The sequence below is a fragment of the Mycotypha africana genome (genome assembly GCF_025528875.1).
Source record: "Mycotypha africana strain NRRL 2978 chromosome Unknown BDF20scaffold_19, whole genome shotgun sequence".
Taxonomy (NCBI): Eukaryota; Fungi; Mucoromycota; class Mucoromycetes; order Mucorales; family Mycotyphaceae; genus Mycotypha; species Mycotypha africana.
The window spans coordinates 33,060-48,272 of record NW_026515743.1 but is presented as its reverse complement, the minus strand read 5'-3'; the positions used below and the strand labels follow the sequence as shown (position 1 = coordinate 48,272).

The 15,213-nt window shown below is 39.7% G+C and overlaps 6 protein-coding genes across 6 annotated transcripts; 4 read left to right on the top strand and 2 right to left on the bottom strand.

Annotated features, from left to right (window-relative positions):
• The first annotated feature begins 1,165 nt into the window (after positions 1-1,165).
• Positions 1,166-3,073, top strand: BDF20DRAFT_902397 (coth protein-domain-containing protein). The gene is made up of 2 exons (XM_053082873.1): positions 1,166-1,611; positions 1,683-3,073. The coding sequence occupies exons 1-2, from the start codon at positions 1,200-1,202 to the stop codon at positions 2,999-3,001; spliced, it is 1,731 nt and encodes a 576-aa protein (XP_052930704.1). The 5' UTR covers positions 1,166-1,199; the 3' UTR covers positions 3,002-3,073.
• A 1,099-nt stretch (positions 3,074-4,172) lies between these two features.
• On the top strand, positions 4,173-5,923 carry BDF20DRAFT_917872 (uncharacterized protein; the record flags this gene model as incomplete). The annotated part of the gene is made up of 4 exons (XM_053084621.1): positions 4,173-4,365; positions 4,449-4,679; positions 4,754-4,991; positions 5,068-5,923. 4 exons carry the CDS (start codon positions 4,173-4,175, stop codon positions 5,921-5,923), a joined length of 1,518 nt encoding a protein of 505 aa, XP_052930703.1.
• Positions 5,924-6,786: 863 nt separating this feature from the next.
• On the bottom strand, positions 6,787-7,691 carry BDF20DRAFT_902393 (uncharacterized protein). The gene has a single exon (XM_053082872.1). It carries the CDS (start codon positions 7,392-7,394, stop codon positions 6,972-6,974), a length of 423 nt encoding a protein of 140 aa, XP_052930702.1. The 5' UTR covers positions 7,395-7,691; the 3' UTR covers positions 6,787-6,971.
• A 2,298-nt stretch (positions 7,692-9,989) lies between these two features.
• On the top strand, positions 9,990-12,206 carry BDF20DRAFT_917870 (uncharacterized protein; the record flags this gene model as incomplete). The annotated part of the gene is made up of 4 exons (XM_053084620.1): positions 9,990-10,162; positions 10,669-11,022; positions 11,752-11,992; positions 12,135-12,206. The coding sequence occupies 4 exons, from the start codon at positions 9,990-9,992 to the stop codon at positions 12,204-12,206; spliced, it is 840 nt and encodes a 279-aa protein (XP_052930701.1).
• Positions 12,207-13,019: 813 nt separating this feature from the next.
• Positions 13,020-14,267, bottom strand: BDF20DRAFT_902387 (uncharacterized protein). The gene is made up of 2 exons (XM_053082871.1): positions 14,243-14,267; positions 13,020-14,189 (listed from the first exon to the last, which is right to left on the bottom strand). The coding sequence occupies exons 1-2, from the start codon at positions 14,247-14,249 to the stop codon at positions 13,135-13,137; spliced, it is 1,062 nt and encodes a 353-aa protein (XP_052930700.1). The 5' UTR covers positions 14,250-14,267; the 3' UTR covers positions 13,020-13,134.
• On the top strand, positions 14,132-15,150 carry BDF20DRAFT_249559 (uncharacterized protein). Its single transcript, XM_053074997.1, has 4 exons — positions 14,132-14,447; positions 14,564-14,589; positions 14,707-14,969; positions 15,040-15,150. Exons 1-4 carry the CDS (start codon positions 14,340-14,342, stop codon positions 15,099-15,101), a joined length of 459 nt encoding a protein of 152 aa, XP_052930699.1. The 5' UTR covers positions 14,132-14,339; the 3' UTR covers positions 15,102-15,150.
• Positions 15,151-15,213: the final 63 nt, after the last annotated feature.

The following is a 15,213-nucleotide window of genomic DNA, read 5'->3' as shown; positions in this document are numbered from 1 at the left end:
CGCCGTGTATTGATTCTACTGTCATGATGACTTGGGGGTTCCAATTCAATGAGAAATCAGTGGACTGAGCGGCGAGTCATGCTCCACGATCCATTTGTATGTCCGTTTTTTTGGGGGCAAAAGAAAGACATTTGAAATAAAAAAAAAGCAGCCAAATAGAACCCTTCGATTCGTATACCTACGAAATTTGTCTCTTTTTAATGTAGTGAATGCTAGGCAGGGATGTCTCATCTTTATTTTTTAAAAAAAAAAGCTAATAAACAAGCGAAGGGTCCTTTATAGCTTTCTACTAGAAATCAATACAGAAACACGCAGAACGGGTAAACAAACATTTACAAAAGAATATAGAAAATTCGTCAGAGAGATCTCCTTGGCACTTTGTCTCGCCTACTTTCCGTGATTTACAACTCTATCGGATCCATGATGGCATTGTGTGTAACGCTCTTGACGTTTTGCAGCACATGTAACATGAATAATAAGCATGACAAGATTTGCCATTTGACTTTTGTTGTTGTTGTTGTTGATAACAAAATCACGTTCAATAGTGAATGTGATGTATAAGCTCTGATAGATCCCAGGGGTGAGAGACCTATAGCCACAAAGCAACACCATGCGTTTCGACGACGATCACAAGATGTTTTTCCTATTTCCCTTGTCCCGCGCCTCCATTCCTTTCCTTGAATAGTCAAGATGATCTGCCTTTGCAACTGAAACCCGGCAACCAGAAAAAAAAAAAAAAAGGTTTTTTTTTCCAGGTGTGTGGAATCTGAATTTTTTGTTTTGCCCGGGTGAGAGCCCAGAGTGGTTGTTTCTGGTGAAAGCAGTAAGAGAGAGAAAGAGAACTGTATCCATTAGCAAATGAGGTTGTGTTTCTATAAATTCTTTTGGAATTCTTTTGATTTCCCCATGACGTTGCCTATCTCCAGCCCAATGTGCCCTTTATCCATGGGGGGAAAGAGAGAGCACACTAAGAAAAAAAGGAATGTTCCCTCTTCTCAAGGCGGTTCAAGCGGAGACGGAGCTAATCGAGAAAAAAATCAATAGGTACTTCCTATTGAGAAACAAAACAGCCGTTTCCACCGTATCCCTTGGGCAGGGAAAAAGACTGAATTCATTATAAAATGAAAAAAGGTAAATTCTCTCTTGATCGTTTTCTTATTGAATCGCCCCCTTTTTTCCCCTTATTTTCTTTTTTTGCCATGAAACTCTTTTCAACGAGCACTAGCATCAGCACCACGAAAACAAGTGGTGTCATCACCTTGGCTATCTCGCTTTTATCGTGTATTACCACTGCGGTTCAAGCCAACAATGTCACCTATTCCGTGGTCGCGTTCCCCTCTCAAGGTGAACAGGTCGTGGTCAACGTCAATAACCAAACCTTTGCTTTAGCAGAAAGCGCTACCTGCATGGGCCTTTACACAGGTAACGCTCCTTTTGCCTCAGAATATCACTATGCTCTCGTGAACGCCCATGGTCAACAAACGCCCGAAAAGGTCAAGCGTTCTTTGGCAAATGCCAATACCACCACCACGGGTAATGAATTCTTTGATCGTTCAAGAACGTTCTGGGATATTCCCGAGATTCCTCAAGCTTATCCACCCATCTTTCCATGTAAGTCTTCCCATAGGGTCCCCTTAGAAAAGATTTCTTGATATTCATCTCTTTTTATTTTACGGGGTTAGCAAAAGCCTCCGAATTCGGTAATAGCAATCAAATAGCTACCGTCATTGCCAGAGCCGATGGACCTGCTCTCCAGAAAATTCTCGATGATCCTGATACCGACCATTCCTACGTTCAAATGTACAACATGACCTATATCAACCACGATCATTGTTTCAGCTTTATGAGCGCTGGTCTCAAAAATAGTGGTCAATCCTCCAAGAAATACACCAAGCAATCATGGAATATCAAATTTGGCAAATTTGACAAAAACGCCGACGATAAGCTCTATGGCCGTAAGGCGATCAAGTTGCGTGCTGAAGCCGTCGATCCTGCTTTTATCCGAGACAAGCTGGCCATGGACTCTCTTCAAGCAGCGGGCGCTATCCATACCGAAGGTAGTTTTGCTCGATTCTTTGTCAACGGCGAACCCTATGGTTTGTATCTGATGACGGACGAGGAGTTTAAGGGTTTTACAGACAATTTGATGAACGGCGGTCAAAAAGATGCCCACATCGGCCCCACCTACAAGGCCAATTCCTTGGGACCCGATCAATGTGCTGATCTCGTGTACAAGGGCCCTGATAATTCCAGCTATGCCTGGGGCGATATTTACTCTTTGGGCGACCAAGGAAGAGACCCTACCTCCGGTGTCACCAAAAAATCCTATGCCGCTCCTTTGATGGATTTCATGAAACGACTGAACGAAACCACCCATGGCAACACGACCGCACCCGGCACCATTGTTGATCTGATGGACAACACCAACCAAACCATGATCCAATTGGCAATGAATATGCTCATGGGCGCCTGGGATGGCTTGTGGTATACCGGTACCAACTTTTATTTGACAGAACACATGGATACCAAAAAGTGGACATTGATCACCTACGATTTTGATGATACTTTTGGCAACGGTATGCAAGATGAAAAGATGTTGACCGCACCTTATCAATCCTTTGCTCCTGAAGGTGCCAAGCGTCCTTTGGTAGAAGCCTTTATCAAAGATCCTTACTTCCAACCTCAATTTGAAGAAATCCTTAAAACGATTGTTCAAAAATCCTTCAACCCCAGCAACTTGAAACCACGTATTGATGCCTACACCCAAATGTTGGAACAAGATATTGCTTGGGATTATGGTTTGAAAAGAAAAGCAAAGGGTGTAAAGAAAGACTTTACACTCGAAAGCTTCAAGAAGAACATGTATAGCTTCTCTGATGACTCTATTGGTATCATGGAATGGATTGGCAATCGTACAATCGCCACAGCTAAGCAATTGAACGTCACTCTCAACCAACCTACCAACAACAACAACAACAACAACAACAGCATCAGACTATAATAATTTAAAATGATATCCCCTTTTTTTCTCTCTAATCTATAATATTCTATCATGACTCGCTGTTGTTTGCTCATTTTTCTTTTTTTTTTTTTTTACTCATTAAAATTAGTCTACATCATAATGTAATACCATAAAATACATGTAGGAAATCTCGTTCCCATTCTAAGTAATCATGATCAGTGTCCGTTACTTGAGCTTGTCTTTTTACATGATGGCACACATTCCCATATTAAGACTTTAAATTTCAACTCTATTATTCATCTCGTCATACAAAGAATCGATCGTACAACACACCTTTTAAGTTGACTGAGAAAAGTGTACACACCAAAAATTGAAAATGAAAATCCATAGATTAAAGTCGATAGCAGGCGGAGGAGGATGTGTGTGTGTCTGTCTGTCTGTGTCTGTATGTGTGCGAAAAGTGCTGGCTCCATTTTTCAAATCTTTTTTTGATAACATCACTAGATAGAGCCAACCAACAATGAGTTTAGTTCAACAACAAATAGAGTCTGTGCATGTATTTGCATTTGACATTCATACAGTATGAAAAAAGCGAGAGATCCCTTCACATCGTCATGGGTCATGTGACTCATTATGTACAACCATCATGGGCTTTTTCCAATAGTGCCCCCCACATCATTATCAGGAAGCGATGCACCATACAAATAGATAAGGAATATTCCCCCACACTTACTAACTTTGATATAGTCGCGCCAAGTAACGTGGATCTTTTTTTTTTAGTTTTGTAGGACAAGAAAAAAGAAAATCTCTTATCAGATGTGAGGATGCACGAAAAATTAAAAGAGGAAACAGACTTTGGCAAATAAGCGCGCGGGAATTGTTCTATAGTTGACATTTAAGGATTACATAGAAGCAGCGACATTTCACACCATTCAGAGAAGGGCTATGTGAAAGTAAAATTTTTTATTTTCCTTAAAACACCCACACAACCCTTCCTAGTGAACGTACTGTAGATAATATGTGTGTGTGTATATGTGTGTATATGTGTGTACGTGTGTGTGTGTGTGACCTGTTAAAAATCGTATAAATAGTACCCCCAAAGAATGCTTGCTTTGATCTACTTTACATATACATTGATAGACATCTCTCTACCGAGACTTTCTGCACTTTTTTTCTCTCTCTCTCTTTTCTATCTTTCTCCTCTAGTCATATGCATACCTCGTTCTTGTTATCGACAGCTACCCTTCTCATTGCCTCTTGCTGTCAATTTGTCAGTGCAGAAACCTATAAAACTAAAATTGCCATCCTGGGTGGTGGTGTCAGTGGTATCAGTGCTGCTTTAAACTTGACGGCCAATGGCATTACTGACTTTATGATGATTGAAGCCAGAGATATCTTGGGTGGTAAGCCTAACATTTGTTCCTTTTTTTTTTTTTGACGACCCATGGCCTCTGTGATTAAAACAACTTTTTTGTATTATTCTTAGGCAGAGCGCAAGATACTCCTTTTGGTGATACGAATGTTGAATTAGGTTGTAATTGGGTTCAAGGCTTGGGATCCAATCCTATCAATGTATTGGCCAAAAAACATGGCTTACGTACCGCGCATAATGATGGTGATGATGTTGTCTTTATTGATGAAACGGGTCAACATGTCAACTTTACCGAAAGATACAATGAATTTGGAAAAGTGTACGAAACCCTGTCTGATATGGCCAGTAAGTAGTGATGGCATCGTTTGTTAAGAGAAATTTTTTTTTTGTTAACCCTTCTCCTCTATGATGGTCACTAGTGAAACGTGTCAAGAACGATCAAGTCGATCTCTCTGGTAGAGTGGGTTTGGATATTGCTGGCTGGTATCCTCAAAATGCCCTTGATCATGCGATTGAATATTACTCCTGGGATTGGGAAATGGCAGAAGATCCCGAGTCTACTTCTAGTATCTATACCGTAGTAAATGATTATTACACTTATGGTGGCGTTGAATTTGGTGAGGACAGTGATGGTGATCGATTTGTCGTGGATCCTCGGTACAGTTTTTCGCTTGTGGACTACTCACTCCACACTTTTTTGATTTCTAACACTTTCTTGCTTTTTTCATTATAGAGGCTTTAAATACATCTTTTTAGAAGAAGCAAAAACCATGTTTGGAAAAGAATTCAAAGACAAGCGTCTTTTACTGAACCGAACCGTGGAAAAGATTGCCTACAACGACCACGGCGTCACGATCCACACCAAGAATGGCGATACAATCAAGGCAGACTATGCCATTTCTACCTTCAGTTTGGGTGTCCTTCAACACAAAGACGTCGAATGGAGCCCTGCTCTCCCCGCCTGGAAACTCGAAGGTCTCTACGGCTTCCACATGGCCACTTATACCAAGATCTTTATGAATTTCCCCGAGAAATTCTGGGACGATAACCAATTCACTGTCTGGGTCGATCCTGACATGCGTGGTTACTACAACACATGGCAAACCTTGAATCTGCCCGGTGTCTTGCCCGATAACTCGACCGCCAACATCTTTTTTGCTACCGTCACCCAAGACATGGCCTACCGCGTGGAATCCATGTCCGATGACGAGGTCAAGGCCGAAATGATGACCGTCTTGAGAAAGATGTACGGCAAGGACATTCCTGAACCCACCGATTTCGTATTCCCCCGCTGGCACTCCAATCCTTTGTTCCGTGGTACCTACTCCAACTGGCCCATCGGTGAATTAGACGAACATCACGCCAACATGAAGGCTCCCTTGAAAAACAGAGTCTTTTTCGCTGGTGAAGCCATGTCAGCAGAATATTACGGCTTCTTGCAAGGTGCTTGGTTCAGTGGTGCTGAAACCGCTCAAAACGTCGCTCAATGTGTCAAGAAATCCTGTCCTTCTGCTCATTATTATCCCATCATTACCAATGCTAAAATACGCCCTAATATTGTCCGTCGATCTCTTTTAAACAAGCAATAATTGCATTGTACATGAATAAAAAATAACAGTTTACACATGATGTGTCCAAAAGCCCCAAACAAAATTATTATTATTATAGATATCCTCTTGAATTGGGGGGAAATAACAAAAATGAAAAAATAAAATAAAAGGATGTGTATATATATGTATATATTCGACTCTTCTTTTTTTTCCCTAAACCTATTCACTTGAAAAATTAATCCACATCCATTAAATCTTCTTCCGGTCGTTCACTTGAACTAGGCTGATCCATATTTAAATCCGTTTCTACTTCTGTTGAACTACCTGAAGCAAGACTACTTCTAACAGCAGACCTTGAATTTATTCTACCTCTTCTTCGACTACTATTACTACTACTTGAATGATGAGGATAAAGATGTTGCTGTGGTTGTTGCTGCTGCTGCTGCTGCTGCTGTTGATAAAAGAGTAAATCATGAGGATCACGCGCTGCTGCTGTCGTTGCAGAGGAGGGTGCTACTGCTGCTGTTGAGGAAGGGGAGGGGTGTAGTGTAGTAGGATGTGCTTGTGGTGGTTGAGATCGAGTCAATGTCCCTGCTGAGGTACGCCTTAAATTTGAAAGGGTATTCGTCGTCGTGATCGTCGGTGTGCTGGATGCTGACGTCGATGGACTCTCAGGATGGGAGACTGCTCTTGTCGCATGCGTCGTCGTCGTTGTATCCGCAGCAGCCGTAGTAGCCGCCGTGCCGTCTTGTTCATTCATGTCGTCGTTATGTCCTACAATGGGTATGGCGAGTACATCAGGGGCGGCTACATTATCTTCGAGATGAACCACTTGTTCTGCAGGTGGAGGAGGTGGAGGAGCTGCGGCTATCACGGCGGCGGCGGCTGCTTGCGTCGTGGATGAAGTCGCTGCTGGGTTCGGTGGGTGCGAACTATGAGGTCTTTCGATACACCACCAACGATGACCATCGGCCCAAGCTTTGGATTGACACGATTTAGAACAGTATTTTGCTTTTCGACTAGAATAGAATAAATAGCGTAAGCAATGGAGCTGGGGGGGGAGAAAAAAAATGTCAATGGACTTTCATTACCATCTTCGGCATTTGGCAAATTCACGAGGAAATCGCTCCCATTTGCCACATTGCATATTGGCACATTGACGAACGCCTCCTCGTGCTTCATCTTTTCGACAAGCATTTCTCATAATCACGCCTGCCCAGTAAATGATGGCAGCAGGATGTAATCGATGTGTGAATTTTTCAACCACCGAAAATACATTATGACGATGATTTTTATGAAAAGCTTCACGAATGGCAGGATACTTGGACAAATAGGCAAGCAATTGTAAGGATAACAGGATATCTTCCTCTCGGTGTAACACAGCGTCAGTAGAGAGATTGTTCAACAAAGGGATATTGTATAAACTGGCGGTATAGGACTTGGTCTTGGGTTGAATTGTTCTTTTCAGAAAAGTATGCTTCATGGGAATCACAAATAAGTTATCCAACATTGTTTGCGTCGTTGTGTTTTTTTGAACAAGTGGTTGCTGTTGCTGTTGTTGATAGTTGTGGTGGTTGGAATAAGGGTAAGGGTTCTGTTGATAAAAATGGTTTGTCAATAATGCGGTGGTTGCGGAATTCGCATTGGTATTCTCATGATCATAATAATCATTATTCTCTTGACTATTGCTATTAGATCCTTCACCTTCTTCGTCATCGGCCGTTGTTGCTGTTGTTGTTGTTGTTGTCGCCGTGGCTGTGGCTGCGGCTGCTTCATCGTCATTTTCTTCTTCTTCTTCATCGTCCTCACCTTCTACTTTATGAATTTCATTACGACGAAAACTTGGTATGTAAGCCGTGCTTGTGGTATTGGTATGATGATGATGCTGCTGCTGCTGCTGCTCTACGCCCTGTTGTTGCTGTTGCTCTTGTTGTAATTGTTGTTGTTGTTGTTGTTGTTGTTGTTGTTGTTGTTGTTGTTGTTGTTGTTGTTGTTGTTGTTGTTGTTGCTGTTGCTGTCTTCTTTCTTGGTCTTTTTCAATTTTCGCTTGATCCAATGCCTTCATAAAATTCTCAAGAATAGCTAATACAACATGAACAGCTCCTGCTTCTACCACTCGAGTTCGAATGGCTTCCGTACCACGTACACCTACATTCACAACACACTGAAAAGCTAAAGACCATTTCCACAAGGAATGCTTATCGGTGTGTTGGCAGGTAGCTAAAATCTTTACTAATCTTTCTAATCCCCCATCTGCAGCAAGAATTTCACGAATGCGTGGAGAGGTAGACGTCATATAAGCAAGATGAGTTAACGAATTCACAAGGGGTAATGTTGCTGTGCAATCCAATGCTCTACGATCATATAAAGTAGATGTGATGACAACAGCTGCTCTATTCTGTGCTGGAGAGCTAAAATTAGGTTCACGCATTTCTAAAATCTCTTTTCAATGTACTTTTTTTATCGTTAAGTCTCTATGTAAGTGAGTGAGTAAGTGGATGAGTGAGTGTGTGTCTGTGTCTGTGTGTGTCTGTAGAGAGGTGCCTGTTTTTTTCAAATAATTAAACAAGAAAAAAATGAGTGATAGAAATGAAAGTACCGGTATAGAATTCCAAAAAAAAAAAGAGAGAAGGGCTTGAAAGAATAATAAAAAAAAAAAAAAAAGTGAAATCAATAAGGAAAAAAAAAAGACCAGCCAAACAGAAAGAAAATTACAGTGAGAAATGATTCGCTTTATTAAAAAGAATCAGGATGATCAAAAAGCCAACCCATTGAAAAGAACAAGGCTCAATTGTTTACATTGTTCTCCCTCTTAAAGTCCTTTTTTTTTTCATTTACTTCTCCTTTTCTTTGTTGTTTAAATGTTTTCATTTTTATGGGTAACCACATGAAAAGAAACACACACACAAATGATGTTCTGAGTTTCAATATGAAGCATCACGCCTGCTCACACCACCCAATCCGCACCCCCAACAGCTACATGAAATACACCTATGACCAACGTGCAAAAAAATCAAGAAAAAGAAATCGATAGCTGTTACCATAGATACGACCTAGTCCAATGCAAAAGCTCATTTTGAAGCATTGCAGTCTCTCTCTTTGCCAATGGAAGCGCCTTCTGTAGCCGTGCTTTCTTTTATCGCTTCCATGGACGCTGCATATCTACCACATGTAAACATTGGCACAAATAATTTCCCAGGATAGGCACGTATTGTTGCTGTTGATCACGACCAAAAACCAAATTATACATCGAAATCCGTTGCGGAGGGGGTGGGCCGCACTTAAAGCCCATATAAATTTGTATTGAACAAAATATACCATACTATCCTACAGATTGCTTGGCTTCTCACCAAAACATGAGTGGGTTGTTGCTGTGTAGACACACTTTACTGCTACTGTCTTTTGATCGTATAAAAGAAAAAGGACTTGCTCGCGGGCTGATATATTCAAGCAACCTTCTAGCTTACGAGTAAAGGCAATATTGGCTTATTCAGAATGAGTGAGCTTTCAAGTATCAGTACTGGAAGACTGACTAATGTAAGCCATTTCAACAATGCAGCTACCACCTATTTAATAAAGGATTAGTAACAAGTGGGCACCCAAATGAAATGATGCGCCAATGAAAATCGTTATGTATTTGGTTTGATATATAGCTCTTTACAATATTTGGGCAATTGCATCAGATAACTTTAAAGTCATGCATAACACAACCAATGCCAGAAGAAAGGTATCTTCTCTTCTTTAGATAAATGACAAAGACATACCATGATAAACAGACACAACATCCATACAAGTCGAACGATACTATAAGATAGTCATGCCTCGCCAGTTGAGCGTCAATAAAAAGCTATAGTATTCATGATGAGAGTGGGTCATCATTGAACGCGAATAAAACCCTGTGTCTCTCTCTCCGGATAAATTTACTATTTTGGGGTTCACTGTTGAAGAACACTTTTCTCCAATCACATAAATGAATATAGTACTTACGGTATCAAATGGCGGACATGAAAAACTCAATCAGCGGATTTTCATTTCTTAAGTTTATAAACAGTGAACAGCAAACACATATTTCCAAGGAAGATGGGCAGAAGAAGGTGGTGAAGCAATGGACTGCATCATTGAGGAAGGAGAACAGTTTAACCTCAGGAACTTGACTAATACCATTTACAAGGAATCACAACCTGTTCCCACTGAGGTGGATCCTAAGGATGAAGATTTGGAAAGTAGAATTTCTCTTGCGACCGAGAGACTACAAAAATATGTAGCTGACAGTGCGCAGTGACAACAGCTATAGTGTTTATACTGATGATCAGAAGACTTTATTTGTATATTATTTGAAAATCAAATTCTTTCCGCAGCTAAAGCAGGCGAGCGCGCAGGGATTGCTGGGAGGACAGTTCATACCTGGGCAAAAAGAATGAGAACAGACCCTGACTGGAACATTTATGAGAAAAGAACAAACAAGACGGGTAATCGACCCAAAAGCCAACTTTAGGAACCTCAAAAACAGCATACAATTCAGTTGTTTAGTGAGAAGGCTTATAAAACGACAGACGAGGTTGTTGATTGTTCAACAAAAACTTTTAGGGATTCTAATTGAAACGTTCTACAGTAAACAGTTTCATTTTGCATGAGCGTAATCTGACTATGAAAAGATTAGTTCGTCATCTTGCAGCTCGAAACGAGAAAGATACGAATGGGTTATCAAATACGATAACTCAGATATGAATTACCTTCAAAACTGCATTTTTTATTGATGAATCTGGTTTTTATATCAACATCAGGCCATCTAATGGTCGATCAGCTAGTGGTACCCCTACTATAACAACAACGCCGTCCACCAAAGCTAAATTACATTCAATATTAGGAGCAGCTTCAGCAGTTGGTGTCTTAAGTATCGACGTTAGGGTTCCTCAGATGAACGAAAGAATCAGAGTCGCGGGTGGTCGCAAAAGGAAGGTGGCAAACTCTAGAAAAACAGAAAAGAAAGGTACTACTACTGGCCACTATCTTAAGTTCCTGGTTGGTACGTTAGATCAATTAGACAAATACCCTGAATTAAAAGGATTCTATCTCGTTATGGATAATGCTCATATCCATAATCATGAAGATATTGAACGTTTGATTACTGATAGAGGGTACAGGTGTTTATAACTTCCACCTTATTCACCTGAACTAAATCCTATCGAACAATTTTAGCCCATTGTTAAAATAGAGTTAGACGCAGTAAATCCGAGGCATGTAACAAAACTCTAAGAGAATGTATACAACACTCTATAAACGCTTCTGAGAAATGTAGAAACAAACAGACTCTCTAAAGAAAAATAAAAAAAAAATAAAAATGAAAAACATCTTTTGATTGGACAATTTTTTACGCTTGTTACGCTTATTACGCCTGTTACGCTTGTTACGCCTGTTACGCTTGTTTCGCTTATTACGCTTGTTACGCTTATTACGCTTATTACGCTTGTTACGCTTATTACGCCTGTTACGCTTGTTACGCCTGTTACGCTTGTTTCGCTTATTACGCTTGTTACGCTTATTACGCTTATTACGCTTGTTACGCCTGTTACGCTTATTACGCTTATAAATAAATTCCGCTGATTGGACAATTTTTTACGCTTGTTACGCTTATCAAGAGGACCAATAGATAAGTGCCCGTCATATACTCAGCTGTCATAAAACTACATAAACCCTTTGTCTTTTAAGTCTTACTAAAGCCATTCCCAATTTGAATAGTCAGCTAGTCTGGATATTTACTCCGTATTCTTTTATTCTTTATTTTATTATCGTTTATATTCTTGGTTCTGTGCTTGTGATTTAAGACCACTCTTTTCTCTCATCGATTCCTTACCTACATGTAATAGTAGACAATCAGGCTTGTCGTCGACTACGTTTCTCCAATTGGATTTGATAGCTTCAATTGTCATTCCATCTTCCCATACTCCTGTTATTCTGGCCTTTGAGTCAATTATTTCTGGTGTTCCCTCGTATCAACAGGATCAATATGTACAAAAACTTGTACGAGATTTCTCCATTGTAGATCCTAGAGTACACACATATTTCGAGAACGATCTGATCGTGAAACTAAATTTCCTATGTTACTTCGTAAGTTTCGTGTAGCAATAGCAAATGGGTATATTCAACCTACCAGCAACTTCCATCTCCTCCTAAACTCCAGTATAGAGTCTACTGGGTCTATTGATATTCGCCCACTACTTGATATGCAAATGTTCATCTTTATTCAAAGCAGTTAGAAGTACTTCTGCGTGACTCTTTATTCCCTCCAAAACCTACCACCACTTTTGGTACAGGCAAGTAGAAAACGTTTTGGGATCTACCTATACCTCCAGGCGTTCTAACAGTACAGTATCGTACATTTCAGCACAAGTTGCCTGACAAAAGCCTTTTACATAATATCGCTCCCTTCAGCGATTTGTAATATCAAGCAGAGCTTCATATCTAAAATAAAAAAAAAAGAATAAAAACAAAAACAATAAGTGATCAGACGAGCTGACTATAAAGAAGGATATTCTTCTACCCTTATTCAAATAATAAAACAAGGTTCTTTATATATTTTTTCAATAGAGAAACCGGGTAATCGTTGCTAATGAGGTAACAGTCTGTGCTTAAATATTGTATCCAAGAAGCAGCACATCCGTAATAGAGTATCTATAGTATGATCTTCTAATGCCCGATAGTTGTCATATCTTCAAAATCTAATTGGAACTAGATGTCGGACAGATAATAGTATGAATCAGAAACTCATTGAGTGCCCTTCCTGGATGGCTTTTGTATATTTAATATAGATGCAGAGATATAACAATACTATGAATCAGAGCCTGTATATGATACTTGTATCCATTGTCCACAAACCGAGGATACTTTAAACCTCTTTCTCTATGATTTACCCACTAAACAGTCTATCTGGCTCCAGTCTATATCCACTTTCTTTTCAGACCTGCTAATTAAACTTGGTAGAATACTATCCATGCTTCTTTCGCTCGATTATGATGACTTTTAACCCACAAAATTTCCTGTTGCCATCTCTTTATCTTTCATTTCCATTATTGGCTGTACACTACTAAAAAAAAAAAAAGAAAAAAATCAAGAAAATCAAATCTTGAGACAGCTTCGCCGCTTCCTCCCCCCCCCCAATAAAAAGGAGACTCATTTTGCGTAAGCGCTTAAACTATAATTAAGTATCGATTGATAAATTCATAGCAATATCTACTGCTCTTCTTTTATTTTCAATTCTTTCTTAAACGTGAATATACTACGCGTAAGCTCTGCTCGTTTCCAAATCGTGTAAAGTAACCAACTCGACTACCAGTCTCCCAACAAGTCTTCCAAGACATTCTGCCATTTTTTTTGGAGATAAAGTTTTCAATAAACGTTATTTCTTCATCAGTTAACGAACTTTGAACCACTGACTCAATGACTGTGACTTCTGCTGGTTCTGCCATTGGTGTTGTTGTCTCACCCTTATCTTCAAATATTATTTCTTCATATTTTCTTTTTAATTTTGAATGGTAATCAATACCTTGATTAACATATTTCAAAGCTTTGCTATTTGCTGCCAGCTCATCTTTAAGAATGTTTTTGATTTTTTTAAACTGGTCTTCAGAAGCAGAACATATTGTCGCCAAAGCATTCAACTGAGACTCGCTGGCATCAACGTATTTTTCTGTTTCATTTTTGGCGATTGTATATAGTTCAACAATCGTCACGTCATCGTAAAGATCCAAAGTCATGATGTTCCTTTGTTGGCTACCGAAGAAGTACTGTATTGCTACAATGGGATCCTTGTTGGCAGAACTTTCGTTACTTAAGGCAGGCTCGATGATCCGATTGGAAGTTAAATAGCAGTTTTTAGCCCAGTAATAACATGTTGTTTCAAACATATTCTCTTTTGTGTTTGATTGCTCAAATGTTTGCATAACAGCTTGACTCACTGTATCCACACAGAATATGAGTACAATCGGATAACATTTATATCGCATGAAGACGTTAATGAAGTAGGTAATTAGTCTTGCCATGAAGGTTTTGTCTACGCGTTTTTGTACCTCAATGAGTATAGGTGGGAGACTATTGGAAATGCCGATACGTGGGACATAGAGAATGTCGCTTCTCAAGGCGTTAGACCACTCAGTATTATCAGTGGTATAAGTACCAGGTGCAACATCCAAGAGAAATTTCAGAATCTGATCAACAATAGTTGAATTAGACAAAATGATTTTGCTAAGTTTGTCATCACCAGGACGATATTCCGATGGTATTTTGAATAAAAGGAGATCTTCAGGTACTATGGAAAACACGTAAGTATTAGTGGACAAGGCACATTTTACAACAACTTACTTTGCATTGTTAGGATAAAGATATGAATAACCCTAAAATTATAAGATGGGGAATATGATAGTTTTTCCCTCAGTTGGATAGTGTAACATTTGGTACGATGTGTGTAATAAGCGTAATAAGCGTAACAAGCGTAACAGGCGTAATAAGCGAAACAAGCGTAAAAAATTGTCCAATCAGCGGAATTTATTTTATAAGCGTAATAAGCGTAACAGGCGTAACAAGCGTAACAAGCGTAACAAGCGTAATAAGCGTAACAGGCGTAACAAGCGTAACAAGCGTAACAAGCGAAACAAGCGTAACAGGCGTAACAAGCGTAACAAGCGTAACAAGCGTAACAGGCGTAACAGGCGTAACAAGCGTAATAAGCGAAACAGGCGTAACAAGCGTAACAGGCGTAACAAGCGTAACAGGCGTAACAAGCGTAACAGGCGTAATAAGCGTAACAAGCGTAATAAGCGTAACAGGCGTAACAGGCGTAATAAGCGTAACAAGCGTAATAAGCGAAACAAGCGTAACAGGCGTAACAAGCGTAACAGGCGTAATAAGCGTAACAAGCGTAATAAGCGTAATAAGCGTAACAAGCGTAATAAGCGAAACAAGCGTAACAGGCGTAACAAGCGTAACAGGCGTAATAAGCGTAACAAGCGTAATAAGCGTAATAAGCGTAACAAGCGTAATAAGCGAAACAAGCGTAACAGGCGTAACAAGCGTAACAGGCGTAATAAGCGTAACAAGCGTAAAAAATTGTCCAATCAAAAGATGTTTTTCATTTTTATTTTTTTTTTATTTTTCTTTAGAGAGTCTGTTTGTTTCTACATTTCTCAGAAGCGTTTATAGAGTGTTGTATACATTCTCTTAGAGTTTTGTTACATGCCTCGGATTTACTGCGTCTAACTCTCTTTTAACAATGGGCTAAAATTGTTCGATAGGATTTAGTTCAGGTGAATAAGGTGGAAGTTATAAACACCTGT

Coding starts and splice junctions, on each gene's coding strand:
- BDF20DRAFT_902393 (XM_053082872.1), bottom strand. CDS start 7,394: ATGTTGGATAACTTATTTGTGATTCCCATGAAGCATACTTTTCTGAAA.
- BDF20DRAFT_249559 (XM_053074997.1), top strand. CDS start 14,340: ATGTGTGTAATAAGCGTAATAAGCGTAACAAGCGTAACAGGCGTAATA. Junction 14,448..14,563: donor ATTTTATAAGCGTAATAAGC/GTAACAGGCGTA, acceptor AAGCGTAACAAG/CGTAACAAGCGTAACAGGCG. Junction 14,590..14,706: donor AAGCGTAACAGGCGTAACAG/GCGTAACAAGCG, acceptor TAAGCGTAACAG/GCGTAACAGGCGTAATAAGC.
- BDF20DRAFT_902397 (XM_053082873.1), top strand. CDS start 1,200: ATGAAACTCTTTTCAACGAGCACTAGCATCAGCACCACGAAAACAAGT. Junction 1,612..1,682: donor TTATCCACCCATCTTTCCAT/GTAAGTCTTCCC, acceptor TTACGGGGTTAG/CAAAAGCCTCCGAATTCGGT.